Genomic DNA, 23,647 nt, shown 5'->3' on the forward strand with positions numbered 1-23,647 from the left:
TTCCAAGTCACAAGTTAGGACTCAGTTGCCCATATTTATTCATTAAAAAAAATAGTAACATTTACTCAAACTATTTAGTTCCTTTAGAATAGACATTATAATTCAATTTATAAATGAAAACTTGTGATCTTTCTCACATCCTTTACCATCTTCAGGCATGTTCACATATACATCTTAGTTTAATGGCAAAATATTTTCAATGATCACCATTGAATTTTGTTCCTAAATATTTCAGAATTAATTAAACCTTTGTATAGCCTAAAGTTCTTTGTGTCCTTCACTGCTTAAAATACCAGTGATTTTTCACAAATATTAAGATAACTGAATGAAAACCAGCTATCTCGTCAGATTAGAGTTGCCAGTTATGCGTGAGTTTTTCTTCTAAGCACAAGGCCATCTATAATTGCCAGCATTTAATTGTTGTCTTTCATCCACTGTTCAACCCACTGTACAATCTGTTCCAAGTTCTTATCCAGGTCCTCGGGTGTGTTGCTGGGTAATTGATGCACAATCTCCTCTCGATATGACTCCATAGCCTCTTCATATATAGTCTGGAAAATCTCACACTGTATGTTGTCCTGAAGCTTCTTTCCACTGTAACCCCTGAATAAAGAAAAAACAAAAATAAAGTGGCAATTGTCATTTAATTAAACAGTTTTTTCTGACCGCTGAAAGCTGGTTATGTTAACATGTTATAGGCAATGAGAAAAATTTAAAAAAAACAACACCTTTGAATAAACTTGTAGAATCGTGCGCATATTTTGATTCATTACAATCACTAAAGAGGTGGTACTCAGTAAGATAATGAGACTAAAGGCAGATAAATCCCCTGGACCTGATGGCTTGCATCCTAGGGTCTTAGGAGAAGTAGCGGCCGGGGTAGTGGATGCATTGGTTGTAATTTACCAACATTCCCTGGATTCTGGAGAGGTCCCAGCAGACTGGAAAACTGCAAATGTAACGCCCCTATTTAAAAAAGGAGGCAGACAAAAAGCAGGAATCTATAGACCAGTTAGCCTAACATCTATGGTTGGGAAGATGTTAAGAATCCATTATTAAAGAAGCAGTAGCAGGACATTTGGAAAAGCAAAATTAGGTCAGGCAGAGTCAGCATGGATTTATGAAGGGGAAGTGATGTTTGACAAATTTGCTAGAATTCTTTGAGGATGTAACGAACAGGGTGGACAAAGGGGAACCAGTGGATGTGGTGTATTTGGACTTCCAGAAAGCATTTGACAAGGTGCCACATAAAAAGTTACTGCACAAGATAAAAGTTTACAGGGTTGGGAGTAATATATTCGCATGGATAGAGGATTGGCTAACGAACAGAAAACAGAGAGTCGGGATAAATGGTTCATTCTCGGGTTGGCAATCAGTAACCAGTGGAGTGCCGCAGGGATCAGTGCTGGGACCCCAACTATTTACAATCTATATTGACGACTTGGAGGAAGGGACTGAGTGTAATGTAGCCAAGTTTGCCGACGATACAAGGATGGGAGGAAGGGCAATGTGAGGAGGACACACAAAATCTGCAAAAGGACATAGACAGGCTAAGTGAGTGGGCAAAAATTTTGCAGATGGAGTATAATGTTGGAAAGTGTGAGGTCATGCACTTTGGCAGAAAGAAAATCAAAGAGCAAGTTATTATTTAAATGGAGAAAGATTGCAAAGTGCTGCAGTACAGCAGGACCTGGGGGGGGGGGGGTTACTTGTGCATGAAAAAGGTTAGTATGCAAAAGTTTATTCTTGCTATTGAGGGAATGCAGCGAAGGTTCACCAGACTGATTCCCGGGATGGTGGGACTGACCTATCAAGAAAGACTGGATCAACTGGGCTTGTATTCACTGGAGTTCAGAAGAATGAGAGGGGACCTCATAGAAACGTTTAAAATTCTGACGGGTTTAGACAGGTTGGATGCAGGAAGAATGTTCCCAATGTTGGGGAAGTCCAGAACCAGGGGTCACAGTCTAAGGATAAGGGGTAAGCCATTTAGGACCGAGATGAGGAGAAACTTCTTCACCCAGAGAGTGGTGAACCTGTGGAATTCTCTACCACAGAAAGTAGTTGAGGCCAATTCACTAAATATATTCAAAAGGGAGTTAGATGAAGTCCATACTACTAGGGGGATCAAGGGGTATGGCGAGAAAGCAGGAATGGGGTACTGAAGTTGCATGTTCAGCCATGAACTCATTGAATGGCGGTGCAGGCTAGAAGGGCCGAATGGCCGACTCCTGCACCTATTTTCTATGTTTCTATGTTTCTAGGTACAGCAAGTGATCAGGAAGGCCAATGGAATCTTGGCCTTTATTGCAAAGGGGATTGAGTATAAAAGCAGAGAAGTCTTGCTACAGTTATACAGAGTATTGGTGAGGCCACACCTGGAATTCTGCGTGCAATTTTGGTTTCCATATTTACGAAAAGATATACTTGCATTGGAGGCAGTTCAGAGTAGGTTCACAGGTTGATTCCAGAGATGAGGGGGTTAACTGATGAGGAAAGGTTGAGTAGTTGGGCCTCTACTCATTGGAATTCAGAAGAATGAGAGGTGATCTTATCGAAACGTATAAGATTATGAGGGGGCTTGACAAGGCGGATGGAGAGAGGATGTTTCCACTGATGGGGGAGACTGGAACTAGAGGGCATAATCTTAGAATAAGGGGCCGCCCATTTAAAACTGAGATGAGGAGAAATTTCTTCTCTCAGACGGTTGTGGATCTGTGGAATTCGCTGCCTCAGAGAGCTGTGGAAGCTGGGACATCGAATAAATTTAAGACAGAAAAAGACAGTATCTTAAATGATAAGGGAATAAGGGGTTATGGAGAGCGTGCAGGGAAGTGGTCCTGAGTCCATGATCGGATCAGCCATGATCGTATTAAATGATGGAGCAGGCTCGAGAGGCCGTATGGCCTACTCCTGCTCCTATTTCTTATGTTGTTATATCATGGAAAGTAAAGAGAGACCGTAGGACAGTTTCATAACAAAATCTGTAATGGTTATGTATTGTGTCAGAAATGCTTAGTCCTTTGTTCAAAAGTAAAACACAACAGTAAAGTTTAAAAAAGGTGAGCACAATCTAGCTCTAGATTGTGTACAACAACTTGTATTTATATAGCGCTTTTAACATGGTAAAATGTCCCAACGCACTTTACAGGAATGTTATCAAACAAAATTTGACACTGAGCCATGAGATATTAGGATAGATGACCAAAAGCATGGTCAAAGAGGTAGGTTTTAAGCAGCATTTTAAAAGAGAGGTAGAGAGGCGGAGAGATATAGGGAAGGAATTGCAGAGAAAAGGGCCTTTGCAGCTGAAGGCACGGCCACCAATGGTGGATTAAAATAGGGGATGCTCAAAAGTCCAGAATTAGAAGAGAGCAGATATCTAGGAGGGTTGTAGGGGTGGAGAAGATTAGAGAGATCAGGAGGGGCGAGGCTGTGGAGGGATTTGAAAACAGGGACGAGAATTTTAAAATCGAAGCATTGCTTAACTGGAAGCCAATGAAGATTAGCGAGCACAGGGGTGATGGATCAATGGGACTTGATGGGAGTTAGGACATGGTTTTGGATGACCTCAAGTTTATGGAGGGTAGAATTTGTGAGACCGGCCAGGAGTGTGTTGGAATAATCAAGACTAGAGGTAACAAAGGCATGGATGATAGTTTCAGCAGCAGATGAACTGAGGCAGGGGTGGAGTCAGGCAATGATATGGAGGTGGAAATAGGCAGTCTTAGTGATGGCACAAATGTGGTCGGCAGCTCATCTCGAGGTCATATACGACACCAAGGATGCGAACAGTCTGGTTTAGCCGCAAAGAAATTGCCTGGGAGAGGGCTGGAGTCAGTGGCTAGGGAATGGAGTTTGTGGCGGGGACCGAAGACAGTGGCTTCGGTCTTCCCAATATTTAGTTAGAAGATATTTCTGCTCATCCAGTTCTGAATGTCAGACAAGCAGTCTGACAATTTACAGACAGTGGAAGGGTCGAGAGGTGGTGATGAGGTAGAGCTGGAAATCAACGTACATGTGGAAACTGACGCTCTGTTTTCAGATGTCGCTGCCGAGGGGCAGCTTGTAGATGAGAAATAGGAGGGGGCCAAGGATAGATTCTTCAGGGACAGAGGTAACAATGCAGGAGCAGGAAGAGAAGCCATTGCAGGTGATTCTGTCTACGAGTGGATTGATAAGAATGGAACCAGGCGAGCGCAGGTCACTATGTCCATTAAGCTGTGTGGCTGCATGATGGCCCCGCGCAGGCCATCCACCAGCTTTTACTTGAGAAACACTATCATGTGCAAACGTTTGAATGGGTCGCACAGCCCAGTAAAGGCCCCGTGCACCGGGAAAAAAAGAGGGTACAGTCCCACCCAGCTGGACGACGGTGGAGAGGCGTTGGAGGAGGACGGTGTGGTCAACCGCGTCAAAGACTGCTGACAGGTCGAGAAAGATGAGGAGGTACAGTTTAACTTTGTCACAGTCACATAGGACGTCATTTGTGACTTTGATAAGAGCCGTTTCAATCCTGTGGCAGAGGCAGAAATCTGATTGGAGGGATTCACAGGAAAGATGAGCAAGGATTTGGGAGGCAACAGCATGTCCAGCGTACTGTTTCAGTTTAACATGGATTTGATCTTGTAAGGATGATGATGAGACCAAAAGTTTTGGAGCAAGTATTTGAATTTTGTCTGTGGACTGGGAAAAGGAAGAGCAAATAGGTGAGTTGAATCTTCAACTGCATAATAATTTAAGTCTGGCACCTTTGTATGCAATCTTCATTTGTTTTTGACTGGGTCAGAGCAAGAGGAAAATCAGTTGAAATATTTATCTACCGTATTAAATGAATTCTGTTGGCCAAGGTGGAGTGGCATGGGTAATGATTGTGAAGATATCTAAGCTTGGACCATCCTGCCTTCCATGCTGAATAAGTATAATGGTTTTCCCCAGTAATTCGCAAGTAAAGCCACTGTCTCCAAATCGTTCAGATTATGATGGTCCCAGATTTGGTCTCTGGTCTGAGCTGAATTAACTAATCTTAGATTATGCAGTAAAAGTGCTGTAATTAGCATCAGTGCTCCCGGGATAGAAAAGGGAAAAATGAAGTGGGGTCCATTCCTCTGAGTGGTATCCAGCAACATCTTCCGCAAACGTGCTTGTGTGGACAATGGGTTAAAAACAAGATCGGGCTCAACTGAGCTTTCTATTGCATTTAAAAGCCTACTGACACTCAATGAAGGCTCACAAGTGAATAATGGGCATTTAAGCAAGGTACGGGAAGGGGACCAGTGTCTATGAAACAATACGACTTGCCATTACCTCGATTAACATTTCCCCGTCTCCTCCCCAAAGGTGTTGACTCAATTGTTGAAGGAACAGGCTGATTTTTGGGAGGGAGGGGGGGTGGACTTATTGAAAATAATAATAATGTGCACCAAGAATATTTTGGGTACACTGAATTTTAGATGAACAAAAACTTCAAGATAAACATCTTTAGTACCTGTTTTCCAATCGGTTATATAAAATTGAATTATCCGTACGAAGGACAAACACAATATGGAACCAGCGCTCTGGGAAGAAGTCACAACCATGGTAATCCACAATTATCCCACCTTCACTCATCTTATCCTCAAGTTCATCAACCACCTGCAAAACAAATTGTTCCATTCGGAGAAAAAATGTCAACATATAATATAATATATACACATACACAGATATACATACATATATATGATCTTCTCTCAAAACAGAAGCTCATTGCTATGTGCTATCAGCAAACACTGTTTTATTCTACTGAATCTCAGTTTGTAACATTGTTCATTAAAAAAAAATCCTTCAGTGGACTAATCGATAAATACTCAAGAGTCTGAGCCACGCAGACTCAATCAACGGCCTGTGCGGAGTTCAGCGCAGTGATGTGGTGTTACAATTGGTCTCAATACCTTTACGTTTGGTGAGGGAGTGGGGGGGGGCTGCAACCAGCCAAATTTCTGCTCATGCTCACTATCCAGTGACTCGTGCTGTAAAGTATGCAAGTTTGGATATTGAGTGACGACACTAATGAACTTTGCTCCGAAGCCCCCATACTGGATTCTGTATGTACAGATCACAAGTTCCGAGTTTTAGCACATGCCTAAACCCGAATCTTGCGCGACCCCTACGGGTGTGCAGATCTCATTCGCGCCCGTGAATTACGGCCTTATGTTAATCGATTATTCAAGAATATTCTACAAGCAATTAATGACTGTCCCTCCTAGAATATTATCCATAAAATCTTGGCCAGCATAGGGTCACCATACACTGCAAGACAAGAACAAAATAGAGATATCCTTATTCTTGTGAAAGATTCAAATATTAAAAGCTGAATCGCACCAGAAATAAATAATGGAGGAGGGCAAGAAAGAAAATTAGTGATAGAAAAGAAATCTAAACTCAAAATTGAATTTTACTTGAGCCCTATACTCTAACATATAGGGCCCAAGTTTCCACATGATTTGCGCCTGATTTTTAGGAGCAACTGGTGGAGAACGGACTATCTTAGAAATCGCAATTCTCCACATTTTTTTTTCTGCAGTTCTAGTCAGGTAGAACAGTTCTACTTTGGATCAGAATTTTTTCTTCAAAAGGGGGCGTGTCCGGCCACTGACGCCTGATTTGAAAGTTTCCACAGTGAAAACGTACTCCAAACTAAAGTAGAATGGAGCAAGTGAAGATTTTTGTAGAACTGAAAAAACCTGTTCTACACATTAAAAAATCAGGCGCAGGTTACAAATTAGGCGTCCAGAACGAGGTGGGGGGGGGGGGGGAAAGGAAGTCATTAAATTCTATAATAAATCCTTATTTATACTTATACAAATATTATACAAATCAATCCAACCTGAATAAACATTTATAAGCAAAGAAAAGATTAAATAAACCATCTTCCTACCTGTGTGAAAGTGCTTCAGGCAGGCCTTTCGGGACCGAAGGCTGCCGGCCCGTCCCCAGCACCAGATTTACAGGTAGGTGGCGTTGGGTTGGGTCGGGTCGGGTCGGGTCGGGGGGGGGGGGGAGAGAGAGGGGGGGAGAGAGAGGGGGGGAGGGAGGGAGAGAGAGGAAGAGGGGGGAGAGGGAGAGGGGGGGGAAGAGATGGAGAGGGGGGTGGAGATCAGGTTGGATCCAGTCCGGGAACGGGAGTCGAGTCGGGTCCAGTGGCGGGGGGGGGGGGGGGGGGGTCGGGTCGGGGGGCGGGTCGGGTTGGGTCTAGTCGGGGGGGCGGGGAGCGGGAACAGGAGCGCGGGTCGGGTCGAGGAGCGGGAACAGGAGCGCGGGTCGGGTCGGGTCGGGTCCAGTCGGCAGAGGGGGGGGAGGGGGGGGGCGTACGGGTGTCGGGTCTGGTCCGGAGGCGGGGGGGGCGCGAGTGTCGGGTCTGGTCCGGTCCGGAGGCAGGGAGGGGGCGGGGAGCGGGTGTCGGGTTTGGTCTGGTCCAGAGGCAGGGGGGGGAGCGGGTGTCGGGTCTGGTCCGGAGGCAGGGGGGGGGGCGGGGAGCGGGTGTGGTCCGGAGGCGGGGGGGGGGGGGCGCGCGGGTGTCGGGTCTGGTCCGGAGGCAGGGGGGGGGCGGGGAGCGGGTGTCGGGTCTGGTCCGGAGGCAGGGCGGGGGCGGGAGCAGGAGCTGGCCGTGGGAGGAGCCTTATTCACGCAGGCCCAGTGAGGCCATTCAGCCAGGGCTAGGGGCTGCGTGCTTCGGGCCCCTCCCACACAGTTCGGCGCCTGGAGCTACTGCACTTGCGTGCCCACTGTAGCGCGCATGTGCAGAGGTCCCGGCACTGTTTTCAGCGCAGGGACCTGGCTCCGCCCCCCCCCCACAGCTCGTGCTGGCTGCGCCGAGGGCCAGAGAACCTGCAAGTAGGTGGAGAATACGAGGATTTTTTTTAGGCACACTTTGTGGCGCGAAAAACGGGCGTCCAGGTCGGGACTGCGCCGTTCTAGGCGCGTGTGGAAACTTGGGTCCATAAAAGTTACACACCAAGGCAGTCATTAAATATGAAAGATATGAATCTGACGGAACAGCTGAAAAGTGTCTGTTTTGGGATCGTCAAATTTATTTCTCCCCTCTCCCCCAGTTCAAGTATGTACAAATACGGTAAAGATGATTAGAAGTTTGTCCAACTGTCTTAGCCCCTTGATTAAATTAATCAATCATAGAATCATAGAAATTTATGGCCCATCGTGTCTGTGCTGGCCGATAAAGAGCTTTCCAGCCTAACCCACTTTCCAGCTCTTGGTCCATAGCCTTCTTTGTAGGTTACCGCACTTCATCCCTGTACTTTTTAAATGTGATGAGGGTTTCTGCCTCTACCACCCTTTCAGGCAATGAGTTCCAGACCCCACCACCTCCGGGTGAAAATATTTCTTCTCGACTTCCCTCTAATTCTTCTACCAATTACTTTAAATCTATGCCCCCTGGTTATTGACTTCTGCACTAAGGGAAATAGGTCCTTCCTATCCACATTATCAAGGCCCCTCATCATTTTATACGCTTCAATTATACACTCAGCCTCCTCTGCTCCAATTTTGGATCCAAATTGCCACTTTCCCTTGGATCCCATGCGCTTTTACGATTCTGACCAGTCTGTCATGTGGGTCCTTGTCAAAGGCCTTGCTAAAATCCATGCAGACTACATTAAACATGCTACCGTCATCAACCCTCCTTGTTATCTCCTCAAAAACTTCAAACAAGCTGCTCAGGCACGACCGTCCCTTAACAAATCCATGCTCATTGTCCTTGATTAATCCCTGCTTTTCTAAATGACGATTAATGCTGTCCCTCAAAATTCCTTCCAATAATTTGCTCACCACCAAGGTTAGGCTGACTGGCCTGTAATTACTCGGTCTATCCCTTTTTAAACAATGATACAAAGTTAGAAGTCTCTAGCCCTCTGGCACCATGTGTGAGCCGTGGCTCAGTTGGTAGCACTCTCACCTCTGAGTCAGAAGGTTGTGGGTTCAACTCCAGAGACTTGAGCACAATAATCTAGGCTGACATTCCAGTGCAATACTGAAGGAGTGCTACACTGTCAGAGGTGCTGCCTTTCAGATGACATGTTAAACCAAAGCCCTGTCTGCTCTCTCAGGTGGACACAAAAGATCTTATGGCACTATTTCGAAGACGAGCAGGGGAGCTATCCCCAGTGTCCTGGCCAATATTTATCCCTCAATCAACATCTAAAAAAATGTTTTTATCTGGTAAATATCACATTGCTGCTGCATGTGGGAGCTTGCTATGTGCAAATTGGCTGCTGCGTTTCTTACATTACATCAGTGACTACACTTCAAAAAGTACTTAATTGACTGTAAAACGCTTTGGGACGTCCGGTGGTCGTGAAAGGCGCTATATAAAAGCAAGTCTTTCTTTAAATGCAAGTCTTTATGCCTATAACCAGAGAGAATTGTAAAATGAGATTCCAAAACTTGAAGGGAAAACTAAAAAGTTAGCATTATGGATTAGACAAATTAATTTTTAAAACAAAAACCAGACATGAAAAAATTCCAATTCATTATTCTTTCAGTATGGTTTTGTATAACAAAACTCACCCTGTCTTCATCCAGAATGGGACAGGAGTATTCTTCATCATAGCCTTCATACAGATTACCTTTACAAGAATATTAGAAAAACATTAGTTTACATCTCCCTTTTGGCCAGCACCACCAATTCTGAGAGAACACTATGGATAAATTAATTATCAAAGCACACTCTTGTAAATATAGTGCAAACAAAACATATAACTGCACCAGTATATAAAATATAAAATCATAGAAAAATACAACACAATAGCATTGAGCAGTGGTTATTAATTTCCATTGTTTTGCTATCTAAATGTAAAATGTCTATCCATTTACTTGAACACAATGTACTTGATTAAGTCTTAATTAAGGAAATCTATCAGGTAAACTGAGAAGTGTGAGAACCACTGCCAAAATGGGAACAGCAGAAGCATTATTCATCACCTTATGCTTTTACTAACATTCAGCATTCTGGAATTGCAGATTTAGCAAATCTCACTGATGGTAAAATACTTTGTCCTCAAGTGTTTTGAAAATATATAATTGAATTCCTTTTAGTAATACAAACACGAAGAGCAATTCGCCTCAGTGCTGAAAATTCAGTACTAGGTTAAAACATCTTTGAATTAAAGGAGCTAAATCAACTTATGATAAAGAATATTCTGTAATACCAGCTTCAGTTGTGGAAAATTAGTGAAGAAGACATTAAAAGGTAATGATTGTGTTTACCAAGACTGACAGTGTATATTGTAGAATAGTAATATTAATCCTTCTTAATTCTAGGCTCTCAAGTATTACCCTTTTATGTAGATTTTTATAAATTCTGAAAGCAAACAATTCTAATAGCTGAAAATGTTAATTTGAGGTAAACTGGTTTAATTAAATTATAACTATTCTGATGCAGCAACTGCCAGATTAACATTTTCAGATATTCTTTTCAATTTATGTTCACCTTCTTTGGCCAGTTCTCCTACATTGATGTACGTCAGTCCAGTTCTTCCAGCTAACTCTTTACCAAGGGTGGTCTTCCCAACACCTGGAGTACCTGCCAAAATAGTAAATGTAAACAATATTGTGACTTATCGTTAGAACAGCAGTTCATCATAAGCAAGCATGTGCTAGGTTAACCCTTAAGAAACACAACTCACTATATTTATGTAACTAACTGTAAGGTGTTGGCTTAAACCGCTGGGCTAAAAATTAATCTAGAAAAACAAAACTATTGAAGACTATTTTCAGATATTTACACATTTTTGTTTACACTCCATAACCTCCACCTTTGATGCTCGCCCCAGTAAAACCCTTACTCTCTCCCATGCCAGTTGTTCCCCCGAATAGGGCCCCCATCTTTGCTAAACAACTCCTTAAAGCCCTTTCCGCTCCAACTTCACAAACAAGTGCGAGCAGCTCATGAACTGCTGTCATTAAGATTGAGACCATTTGTTTAGCTGCCTCTGCTGCTTCCCCTCCATTCCCTTGCCCAAGTCAAACCTCCCCCCCCCCCCCGGCAGTCTCCTCTCTACCGTAGCCCAGAGCCTAGCCTTTCATGCCCACTACGCCCTCAGCTTGTCCAGGAGATCCACCACCTGCTCCCTTGACCCCATTACCACTAAACTGCTGACCACCCAACTTCCCTGATTCATCCCCATACTAGTTGATATTGTAATTATGGTTCCCTTTTCTCAAGTACTGTCCCCTACTTTCAAAACTGCCACCTTCACACTCCTCCTCAAAAGACCCAACCTCAACCCGTCTGCCCTTGCAAACTCTGCCCCATTTCCAAGAAAGGAGGGAGAGAATTAAGGCTAGTTAGCCTGACATCGGTAGTAGGGAAAATGCTCAAATCTATTATTAAGGACGTGGTAACAGGGCATTTAGAAAATCACAATATAATTAGGCAGTCAACACGGTTTTATGAAAGGGAAATTGTGTTTGACAAGTCTAATGGAGTTATTTTGAGGGTGTAACTATCAGGGTAGATAAAAGGGAACCAATTGATGCAGTATATTTGCATTTTCAAAAGGCATTCAATAAGGTGCCACACAAGAGGTTCTTACACAAGATTAGGGCTCAAGGGACTGGAGGTAATATATTAGCATGATTTGTGGATCAGTTAACCGACAGAAAACAGAGTAGAAATAAACGGGTCATTTTCGGTATGGTGGGATCTAACTAGTGGGATCTAACAGATAGATAGATTTTTAACCAATAAGAGAATTAAGGGTTACGGGGAGCAGGCAGGTAAGTGGAGCTGAGTCCACGGCCAGATCAGCCATGATCTTATTGAATGGCGGAGCAGGCTCGAGGGGCTAGATGGCCTACTCCTGTTCCTAATTCTTATGTTCTTATGTGTAGTGGAGCGCTGCAAGTGCTTGGGCATCAGCTATTTGCAAACTATTTCAATGACATAGATGAGGGGACCGAGTGTAATATATCCAAGTTTGCTGACGATGCAAAGCTAGGTAGGAAAGTAAGCTGTGAGGAAACCGCAAAGAAGCTGCAAAGGGTTAAGTGATTGGGCAAGAAGGTGGCAGATGGATTCATAGAAAATTTACGACAAAGAAGGAGGGCATTCGGCCCATAGTATCCGTGTCAGTCCAAGAAGAGCTACCCAGCCTAATTCCATCTTCCAGCATTAGGTCCGTAGCCTTGTAGGTCATGGGTCTTTAAGTGCATATCCAAATACTTTTTAAATGTGATGAGGGTTTCTGCCTCTACCACCTTTCAGGCAGTGAGTTCCAGACCACCACCACCCTCTGGGTGAAATCTTTTTTTCCTCATCTCCTCTCTAATCTACCAACTACTTTAAATCTATGCCCCCTGTTATTGACCCCTCTGCTAAGGGAAACAGGTCCTTGCTATGCACTCTACCTAGGCCCCTCATAATTTTGTACACCTCAATTAAATCTCCCCTCAGCCTCCTCTGTTCTAAAGAAAACCCCAGCCTATCCAATCTTACCTTATAGCTAAAATTTTGCAGTCCCGACAACATCCTCGCAAGTCTTTTCTTGAACCTCTCTAGTGCAATCACATCTTTCCTGTAATGTAGTACTCCAGCTGTGGCCTAACCAGTGTTGTATACAGTTCTAGTCTGCACATGTTCTCTTCCAGCAGGGAGTGATTAGGGGCATAAATCTGGGCAACAGCAGTGAAGAGTGACATCATCAAGGTCCAGATCGGTGATTGGAGCATGGGCAGATACAGCAGGAGCGGCAAGAGACTGTGGAGGAATGTGATCGGGGCCCAGGAGAGGCGTGAGTTCGGGGCCAGGGGCAGCACGGGCCAGCCCACGCTGTGATATGTCAGAGGGTCTAGTAAGGAGGAGGAACTGAGGGAAATCTTTATTAGTCGGGAAATTGTGTTGGGGAAATTGATGGGATTGAAGGCCGATAAATCCCCAGGGCCTGATGGACTGCATCCCAGAGTACTTAAGGAGGTGGCCTTGGAAATAGCGGATGCATTGAGTCATTTTCCAACATTCCATTGACTCTGGATCAGTTCCTATCGAGTGGAGGGTAGCCAATGTAACCCCACTTTTTAAAAAAGGAGGGAGAGAGAAAGCCGGGAATTATAAACCGGTCAGCCTGACCTCAGTAGTGGGTAAAATGATGGAATCAATTATTAAGGATGTCATAGTAGCGCATTTGGAAAATGGTGACATGATAGGTCCAAGTCAGCATGGATTTGTGAAAGGGAGATCATGCTTGACAAATCTTCTGGAATTTTTTGAGGATGTTTCCAGTAAAGTGGACAAGGGAGAACCAGTTGATGTGGTATATTTGGACTTTCAGAAGGCTTTCGACAAGGTCCCACACAAGAGATTAATGTGCAAAGTTAAAGCACATGGGATTGGGGGTAGTGTGCTGACGTGGATTGAGAACTGGTTGTCAGACAGGAAGCAAAGAGTAGGAGTAAATGGGGACTTTTCAGAATGGCAGGCAGTGACTAGTGGGGTACCGCAAGGTTCTGTGCTGGGGCCCCAGCTGTTTACATTATACATTAATGATTTAGACGAGGGGATTAAATGTAGTATCTCCAAATTTGCGGATAACACTAAGTTGGGTGGCAGTGTGAGCTGCGAGGAGGATGCTATGAGGCTGCAGAGTGACTTGGATAGGTTAGGTGAGTGGGCAAATGCGTGGCAGATGAAGTATAATGTGGATAAATGTGAGGTTATCCACTTTGGTGGTAAAAACAGAGAGACAGACTATTATCTGAATGGTGACAGATTAGAAAAAGGGAAGGTGCAACGAGACCTGGGTGTCATGGTACATCAGTCATTGAAGGTTGGCATGCAGGTACAGCAGGCGGTTAAGAAAGCAAATGGCATGTTGGCCTTCATAGCGAGGGGATTTGAGTACAGGGGCAGGGAGGTGTTGCTACAGTTGTACAGAGCCTTGGTGAGGCCACACCTGGAGTATTGTGTACAGTTTTGGTCTCCTAACTTGAGGAAGGACATTCTTGCTATTGAGGGAGTGCAGCGAAGATTCACCAGACTGATTCCCGGGATGATGGGACTGACCTATCGAGAAAGACTGGATCAACTGGGCTTGTATTCACTGGAGTTCAGAAGAGTGAGAGGGGACCTCATAGAAACGTTTAAAATTCTGACGGGTTTGGACAGGTTGGATGCAGGAAGAATGTTCCCAATGTTGGGGAAGTCCAGAACCAGGGGTCACAGTCTAAGGATAAGGGGTAAGCCATTTAGGACCGAGATGAGGAGAAACTTCTTCACCCAGAGAGTGGTGAACCTGTGGAATTTTCTACCACAGAAAGTAGTTGAGGCCAATTCACTAAATATATTCAAAAGGGAGTTAGATGAAGTCCTTACTACTCGGGGATCAAGGGGTATGGCGTGAAAGCAGGAAGGGGGTACTGAAGTTTCATGTTCAGCCATGAACTCATTGAATGGCGGTGCAGGCTAGAAGGGCTGAATGGCCTGCTCCTGCACCTATTTTCTATGTTTCTATGTGTGCGCACTAGGTCCGTGCAGCAGAGCAGGTCTCCAGTCGTCTTGGTTAATCCTTGCCACTGGACCAAGACCTAGCTCTGTCAAGCCAGTGTGGTGGCTGGTGTGCAACGGCCACCACACATTAAAAAAATCCACACACAGGCATCTTCCACCCCTCAGGATGTAGTTCAGGACCTGGAATATTACGTCCTTCATTGAAACACCTGTGAACTCATCCTTTTTTGGCGTGGAAGCAAGTCATCCTCATTTCGAGGGACTGCCTATGATGATGATGACAGTTCTAGCATAACTTCCCTGCTTTTATATTCTATGCCTCGGCTAATAAAGGAGAGCATTGCAGATGTCTTTTTAACTACCTTATCGACCTCTCCTGCTACCTTTAAGGATCTGTGGACATTCACTCCTAGGTTCTTCTGGTCCTCCACACCTCTCAGTATCCTCCCATTTATTGTGTATTCCCATGCCTTGTTGCCCCTCTCCAAATGCATCACCTCACACTTTTCCAGATTGAATTCCATTTTCCATTTTTCTGCCCAACAGACCAGTTCATCGATATCTCCTGCAGTCTAAAGCTTTCTTCCTCACTGTCAATTTTTGTATAATGTGGGAAAATGTGAAATTATCCACTTTGGTGGGAAGAATGGAAAAACAGAATAATTTTTAGAAGGCGAGAGACTAGTAAATGTTGGTATTCAAAGGGTCACAGAATGTTAACAAGCAGGTACAACAAGCAATTAGGAAGGCAAACGGTATGTTAGCCTTTATTGCAAGTACAAGAGTAAGGTAGTCTTGCTACAATTGTACAGGGCTTTGGTGAGACCACACCTGGGGTATTGTGTACAGTTTTGGTCTCCTTACCCAAGAACAATATACTTGCCTTAGACGGTGTGCAACAAAGGTTCACTTGATTTCTGGGATGAGAGAGTTGTCCTATGAAGAGAGATGAGTAGAATGGGGCTATATTCCCTGGATTTTAGGAGACTGAAAGATGATCTCATTGAAAAGTATAACATTCTTACAGGGTAGATGCTGAGAGGCTGTTTCCCCTGGCTGGAGGGTCATAGTCTCAGGATAAGGACTGAGATGATATTAAATGGCAGAGCAGGCTCAGGGGATCGTATGGCCTACATAAGAACTAGGGAGCAGGAGTAGGCCATTAAGCCCCTTGAGTCTGCTCTGTTATTCAAGAGGCCATGGCTGATGATCTACCTCAACTCCATTTGGCCTGCACTATTCCCATATCCCTTGATTTCCTTAATATCCATCTTGAATTTGCTCAACGACTGAGATTCCAAAGCCCTCTGGGGTAGAGAATTACAAAGATTCACCACCCTCGGACTGAAGAAATTTCTCCTCATCTCAGTCCTAAATGGCCGACTCCTTATTCTGAGACTGTGACCCCCTCAGCCAGGGGAAACATCCTCGCTGCATCTACCGTCAAGCCCTGTAAGAATGTTGTATGTTTCAATGAGATCACCTTTCATTCTTCTAACCACTCGAGAATATAGGCCTCATCTACTCAATCTCTCAGCAGGACAATTCCCCATCCCAGCAATCAGTCTGGTGAACCTTCATTGCACTCACTCTATGGCAAGTATATCCTTTCTTAGGTAAGGAGACCAAAACTGTACACAATACTCCAGGTGTGGTCTCACCAGAGCCCTATATAATTGCAGTAAGAAGTCTTTACTCATACACAAATCCTCTTGTAATAAGGGCCAAAATACCACTTGCTTTCTTAATTGCTTGCTGTGTCAGCATGTTAACTTTCAGTGATTCGTGTACAAGGACACCCAGGTCCCTCTGAACACCAACATTTCCCAATCACTTACCATTTAAAAAATACTCTGCTTTTCTATTTTTCATACCAAAGTTGATAACTCCACATTATATTCCATTTCCCATGTTCTTGCCCACTCAATTAGCCTGTCTATATCCCCTTGAAGCCTCTTTGTATTCTTTTCACAACTTATATTCCTACCTAGCTTTGTATCATCAGCAAACTTGGGTCACTGGAGGGAGCAGCGTGCGGCAGCCCGGCCCGGAAATCGAAGTGGTCCCGGGACCATCAGCAGGCCGGGGCCATTGGAGGGAACAGCGTGCAGTGGCATACCACTGCAGGAAGCAGCGCGTGCTGCTGCAGGAGGGCGACAGCTGCGAAGCCAGGTCGCTGATTGCAGTGCGGGCAGGCACAGCAGGAGGGACGAAAGAGCGGCAAGAATTTGTAGAGGGAAGTGACCGGGGCCCAGGAGAGGCATGAGTTTGGGGCTCAGAAGAGGCGAGGGCCCTGGGGCAGCCCACACTGCGATATGTGTGTGCATTAGGTCCGTGCAGCAGAGCTGGAGTCCAATCGTTTTTGGTATTCCTTGACACTGGACCAAGACCTTGCTCTGTCAAGCCCGTGTGATGGCTGGTGTGCAATGGCCACCACATGTTAAAAAAATCCACGCACAGGCACCTTCCACCCTTCGACATGTAGTTCGGGACCTGGAATTGAAACACCTGTGAACGCATCCCTTTTTGGTGTGGAAGCAAGTCATCCTCGATACGAAGGACGGCCCAACAAGAATTTTGTTTAATAGCCTCTTGTGTGACACCTCATCGAATGCCTTCTGAAAATCCAATTACACCACATCCATTGGTTCCCGCTGATCTATTCTGCTAGTTACAACTCCTGCTCCTACTTCTTATGTTCTTATTTTCCTGTCCAAAGTCCTTTAAAGGTGTTGTCCCCTCCTAAATCCGTGCGCATCTTTCCCACAACTCCATGTTTGAATCTCTCCAATCACATTTCTGGCCCGCCACATCACTAAAACAGTTTTAATCAAAGTCATAAATGACATCCTCTGTGACTATGGTACACGATTGCTCCTCATTCTTCTCGACCTATCTGTAGCCATTGATACAGTCGACCAAACCATGCTTCTTCTCTGTAGTGGGACTGCCCTCACTTGGTTTCCATTCTTAACTATCCGATTGTAGCCACAGCATTGCCAGCAATGGGTTCACTTCTCACCCCATTACCACTGGAGTTCCCGCAATGATTTATCCTAAGGTCCCTTCACTTCCTCAGCTACATGCTGTTCTTTAATGACAACGGGACAGAGAGGCTGTCAACACCCAGCTCTACCTCACCAGCTTTCACACGTATGCTGACAACACCCAGCTCTAACTCTCCGTCTGCTCTCTCGCACCTTCCATTGCCTGTGTTGTAAGACTGCTCATCCAACAATCCCTTCCAGTTAACACCAAAGCCATTATCTTCCACTCCCACCACAAACTCCATGCCTTTGTTACTGTTTCCATCCCTCTCCCCGGCTATGTCTCAGGTGGAACCAGCCTTTTGCAATTCAGGGTCCTCCTCGACTACGAGTTGATCTTCCACCCCAAAGCTTTTCGATCACCTCTAGCATTGCCTACCTCCATCTCAGCCCGTCTGCCAGTAAATCCTCACCCATGTCTTTTTGTCACCTCCAGACTTGATTATTCAAATAGTCTGCCAGCCGGTCTCCCATCCTCTACCTTCGATAAAATTCAACTCATCCAAAACTCTGCCCACCCCTATCCTATCCTTTTTGGCAAAGTATCCATTTTTAAAAAAATTACACATCTGTCACTCATTAGGAATGACTGACATTTGTTTTCAAAATATGACTCCAAAAACCTCGTCCCATTCACATGCATTGTGGAATCTCACCTAACCACGACTGCAAATTACAAAATTGCCAAAGAAAAACTGGCCAATGTATGAATGGGATCAACCATACAGTACTCCCCCGCTTCTCCCACCCCCCGCCACCCCAGGGCTCCTACCGGTCAGAAGCAGGCTTTTCCTCCGTCCTCCTCTCACCAGCAGCAGGTTCGGGCTCTATATCTCAACCCCCAAACCTCCTCTCTCTCTTCCCCCTCCCCCAGTCTACCTCTGCCCCAGCCCTCCTCCCTCTCGCCCCAGTCTTACTCTCCCTCCCCCCTCCCGTTCCTCGCCCCCTCTCTTCCAGTCTCCCTCTCTCCTCCCCCCAATCCCCTCTCTCCTTCCCCCCAATCCGCCTCCATCTCCCCAACCCAACCCTCCCCAACCTTTCCCAACCCTCCTCCCTTTCTCTCCCCCCTTCCCAACCCTCCTCCCTCTCTCCCCCTTCCCCAACCCTCCTCCCTCTCTCCCCCTTCCCCAACCCTCCTCCCTCTCTCCCCCTTCCCCAACCCTCCTCCCTCTCTCTCCCCCTTCCCCAACCCTCCTCCCTCTCTCTCCCCCTTCCCCAACCCTCCTCCCTCTCTCTCCCCCTTCCCCAACCCTCCTCCCTCTCTCTCCCCCTTCCCCAACCCTCCTCCCTCTCCCCAGTCTCCCTCTCTCCCAACCCCCATCTCTCTCTCCCCAGTCTCCCTCTCCCCCAACCTCCATCTCTCGCTCCCGTCTCCCTCCCTCCCAACCCTCCTCCCTCTCCCCCACCCCACCCCTCCCAACCCTCCTCCCCACCCCACCCAACTCCTCTCTCCCCCTACCCCTCTCTCCATCCTCCCCTTATCTCTCTCTCTCTCCACCTTACGCTTCTCTCCCTCCCTCCCTCTCACTGAACAGCAGCAGGTTGGGTTGGGGCTGGGTCTCAATTGTCTTTCCACTATCCCTCTCTCTCTCTCTCTCCTTCCCCCACCCCCACTCTGCGGGATAAACGAATACCTCGTGACTCTTCGGCTCACCCTAGCCTAGAACCAATGTGCTACGATCTTCAGCGCATACGCCTCAACACTGGAAGCTACAGACGACACCAAAGAGGAATTCTACTCCAGCCTCGAACAATCCCTGTCCCGAGACTCAACGAGTGACAAGCTGATCCTCCTTGGCGACGTCAACGCCAGAGTCGGAAACGACACTGAACTTTGGGGAGGCGTGATTGGCAGAGGGGGTAGGGAAAGCCAACTCCAATGGCACCCTCCTCCTGACGAAATGCTTAGAACACGGTCTCATCATAACCAATATCCTGTTCTATCAGAAGGACAAATATAAAGCATCATGGCAATACCCTTGCTTCAAACACTGGTATCTGCTCAACTACGTCATCGTCCGAGCAAGGGAACGCAAAGACGTGCGCATCACCTGCGCTATGACAGGAGCTAACAACTGCTGGACGGACCACTGCCTAATTTGCTCTGTCATCGCCATCAACATTGCCCCAAAACAACGACGGCAGCAGAAACAATGCCGCAGGAAAATCAACACCGGTGCACTCAAAGATCCTGTTAAGAAAGTCCTATTCAGCCAGCGCCTCGCTACTAACCTGACGACTCCCAGTGACCCAGTGACGCAGAGTGTCCACAGAGCCTGGTCAACCCTCAAGGCCTCCATAATCAGCACCTGCAAAGAGTCGCTGGAACACTCGGCCAGGAAACACCAAGATTGGTTCGAGGAGAGTGACCAGGAGATCCAGGAGCTAATATGCTGCAAGCAGAAGGCATTCTTGGACTGGAAGCAGCAACACAACTTGAGGGCAAGAAAGCAACTCTACAGACATTTGAAGGCCGGGGTCCAACAGAAAACCCGCGACCTAAAGAACAGATGGTGGGTGGAGAAAGCTCAAGAAATTCAGCAGCTAGCCGACAACCACAACGTGCGATGATTCTTCAGCGCAATCAAGACGACCTACGGACCAAGCACCCAAGGTCCTATCCCACGACTGGCCAAGAATGGAGAGGTGCTCATCAAGGACAGAGAGACAGTCAGTGCCCACTGAAAGGAGCACTTAGAGGATCTCCTCAACCAAGACTCTGTCTTCGACACGAGTGTCCTCGACTCCATCCCACAACATGCCACCCGCATCTCAACACAACCCCAGCCCGGCAAAAGCACTAAAATATGGCAGAGCACTACTACCATGGATCCATAATCTCATCTCTCTTATCTGGAAGGAGGAGATCATGCCAGGAGATGTCAGAGACTCTGTAATCGTGACCACATTCAAGAAGGGTGACAAGTCCGACTACGGTAATTACAGAGGAATCTCCCTGCTGTCGACCACCGGGAAAGTCATTGCAAGAATCCTCCTGAATCGCCTTCTTCCTGTGGCTGAAGAACTCCCTCCAAGAGTTGCAATGCGGATTCCGCCCACTAAGGGGAACAATGGACATGATCTTCACCGCATGGCAGATACAAGAGAAATGCAGGGAACAGCACCAACCCCTGTACACGACCTCACAAAAGCCTTCGACATTGTCAACCGTGAGGGATTATGGAGCGTCCTCCTCAGATTCGGCTGCCCTCAAAGGTTTGTCATCATTCTCCGCCTGCTCCACGATGACATGCAAGCCGTGATCCTGACCAACGGATCCACTACAGACCCATTCCACATTTGCAACGGAGTCAAGCAAGACTGTCTCATCGCACCAACGCTCTTCTCGATCTTCCTTGCTGCAATGCTCCATCTCACCCTCGACATGCTCCCCACTGGAGTGGAGCTAAATTACAGAACAAATGGTAATCTGTTCAACCTCTGCCGCCTCCAGTCCAGATCCAAGGTTGTTCCAACCTTTGTCATTGAACTACAATATGCAGACGACACTTGAGTTTGCGCACGTTCAGAAGCTGAATTCCAAGCCATTGTCAACACCTTCACCGAGGCATACGAGAGCATGGGCCTTACACTAAACATCCATAAGACAAAGGTCCTCTACCAACTTGCCCCCGCCACACAGCACTGCTCCCCGGTTATCAAAATCCAAAATGTGGACCATTTTCCATACCTCGTGGGCCTGTCAACAGGGCAGACATCGATGACGAGGTCCAACACCGCCTTCAGTGTGTCTGTGCAGCCTTCGGTTGCTTGAGGAAGAGAGTGTTTGAAGACCAGGACCTCAAACCCGGCACCAAGCTCATGGTCTACAGAGCAGTAGTGATACCCGCCCTCCTATATGGCTCAGAGACTTGGACTATGTACAGCAGGCACCTCAAAGCACTGGAGAAGTATCACCAATGCTGCCTCTGCTAGATCCTGCAAATCCATTGGCAGGATAGGCGCACCAACTTCAGTGTCCTCACTCAGACCAATATCCCCAGCAACGAAGCATTGACCACGCTCAATCAGCTCTACTGGACAGGCCACATCACCCACATGCCAGACACGAGATCCCCAAAACAAGCGCTCTACTCGGAGCTCCGACACGGCAAGCGAGCCCCAGGTGGGAAGAGGAAACGTTTCAAGGACACCCTCAAAGCCTCCTTGAAAAAATGTATCACCACTGACACCTGGGAATCCCTGGCCCAAGACCGTCCAAAGTGGAGGAAAAGCATCTGGGAAGGCGCTGAACACCTCGCGTCTCTTCGACGGGAGAAAGCTGAAGCCAAGCGTCGACAGCGGAAGGAGCGCCTGGCAACACCTCACCCACCCGTTCCTTCAACCACTGTTTGCCCCACCTGTGACGGAGACTATAGGTCCTGTATTGGACTCTTCAGTCACCTGAGAGCTCATTTCTAGTGTAGAAGTAAGTCATCCTCGACTCTGTGGGACTGCCTATGATGACCCCTCTCTTCCACCCACCCCCCCCCCGCTACCTCTCTCTCCTCACCGATCAGTAGCAGGTTGGGTTGGGCCGGGTCTCCCCTCCCTCTCTCCCTCCCTCACCGATCAGCAGCAGGTTGGGCCGGGGCCGGGTCTCCCATCCCTCTCCCCCCTCCCTCACCGATCTGCAGCAGGTGGGGCTGGGTCTCTCCCCCCTCTCTCTCTCCCTCACCGATCAGTAGCAGGTTGGGTTGGGCCGGGTCTCCCCTCCCTCTCTCACCGATCAGCAGCAGGTTGGGCCGGGCCCGGGTCTCCATTCTCTCTCCCCGCGTGCAGCCAGTCTCTCAGGGTCCTTCGCTCGGCCGCGGCCCTCTGCATTCGCGTCACGGCTCGTCTTTCCGCACCACCTAAAAGCCATCAAAAAAACATTTTAAATTTCAACGAGTTTAACCCAGTCTGATTTAAATTTGATCCGAATGAGGAGACAACGACTCGATTAGAGCCGCCGGTCATCCGGAGAACAATCGCGGGCAATAGTGAGGACAACTGGAAGGCAGCGTGAGTCGGTGCCGAGACGGGGAGGTCCCTGTCGGTGTTGGTAAACCCGGGGGAGAGAGAGAGAGAGAGAGAGGGGGAGTGGGAGCCCACCGAGTGGCAGGTGTGTATGGGCCTGTGCTGTATTCGGTTATCCCCAGTGAGCCCCGAGCACCTGCTGAGAACATCCCCGACCCGCTGTCCATGCGGAATCGGATACCCGAGTGAGCAGACATTCCCTTCCGTTTAATGCAGGTTTAACAATGTCGGTTGACACCAGCCTCCAGCTCCCTCAACCTCCCCCAACTGTCTTCGCAGGTTATAGTATAGGCGCTGGACAATTTCAATGTTGTTTGTTTGCCCTACTTTTCTAAGTCTGCATTTTTATTTAATCTTTGAAACATTCCCCACTGTGCCCCCTTTCCTTGAGCTTGGAATCTTAACCCGTGTCACCACCACCTCAAGAATTGATTGCACGAAAGCTCTTTCTGTTAACTTGTTCTTCTCCACTTTTCTCGAATTCTGCGGCGGAGTCTCTTTCATCTCATTCCTGAGCTTGCTAAACTCCGCCCCCTCCCGCAGCAATTTAAAGCCTGTGTCATTTTCAAAACTCTCCAGTCTCAGCCTGTTCTTCAGCTGTATGCCCACAGAATCTGCTCTTCTGGCTCTGGTTTACTGCTTGTGCTCGGCTGTCTCCAGTCAACAATCAAAGTCTTTTTCAATCCATATGTGCCTGCTCTTTTGGAGTTCTTCTCAAAACCATTTTGCCCTGTTGTTTCTCCCTTCACAAGTTTTGTTTAAAAACGTGCTTCTTTGAGTATTCAGCTCCCCTCTAAATTTGAGTTCCTGCTTGGTGGCTTCACCCCCTCCATCCCGCAGTAAAGTGCTGCCATATAAATGTATGTGTTTATATATACTATACATGTAAAAATTATGAGTAAAATCGGTTTGTGTTTTGGGATTCAGCAGTTTAATTATATGGATGTGTGGCATAGCTGTCAAGAGATCAGGGACTTTCTGGGAGTGAGATTTATATGATCGAGTGGTATCACAAACCCATTTGAACACCAGGAACTGTTAGTTACTTCCTTAAGTGTGAGATGCATCAAAATAGATTACATTT

At 46.8% G+C, this 23,647-nt stretch overlaps 2 protein-coding genes across 9 annotated transcripts in view; one reads left to right on the forward strand and one right to left on the reverse strand.

The window, feature by feature from the left end:
• Nucleotides 1–23,063, reverse strand: ak6 (adenylate kinase 6). 5 transcript variants are annotated; one of them, XM_070885855.1, is made up of 6 exons: nucleotides 22,969–23,063; nucleotides 22,271–22,397; nucleotides 10,484–10,576; nucleotides 9,562–9,620; nucleotides 5,489–5,634; nucleotides 1–603 (listed from the first exon to the last, which is right to left on the reverse strand). In XM_070885855.1, exons 2-6 carry the CDS (start codon nucleotides 22,305–22,307, stop codon nucleotides 414–416), a joined length of 525 nt encoding a protein of 174 aa, XP_070741956.1. In that variant the 5' UTR covers nucleotides 22,308–22,397; nucleotides 22,969–23,063; the 3' UTR covers nucleotides 1–413. The 5 variants fall into 5 exon arrangements, with proteins under 5 accessions (XP_070741956.1, XP_070741930.1, XP_070741946.1 ...); XM_070885829.1 differs by having other exon boundaries at nucleotides 22,223–22,397; XM_070885845.1 differs by having other exon boundaries at nucleotides 22,223–22,397; nucleotides 22,984–23,045.
• rad17 (RAD17 checkpoint clamp loader component) overlaps nucleotides 21,905–23,647 on the forward strand; it is a 64,502-nt gene continuing 62,759 nt past the window's right edge. Inside the window, exon 1 of one of the 4 annotated variants that reach the window (XM_070885795.1) lies at nucleotides 21,905–21,973. The gene's annotated coding sequence lies outside the window, so the exon portion shown is untranslated. The other 3 variants (XM_070885776.1, XM_070885804.1, XM_070885786.1) reach the window with 3 other exon arrangements.

Source organism: Pristiophorus japonicus, chromosome 1 (genome assembly GCF_044704955.1).
Source record: "Pristiophorus japonicus isolate sPriJap1 chromosome 1, sPriJap1.hap1, whole genome shotgun sequence".
NCBI lineage: Eukaryota > Metazoa > Chordata > Chondrichthyes > Pristiophoridae > Pristiophorus > Pristiophorus japonicus.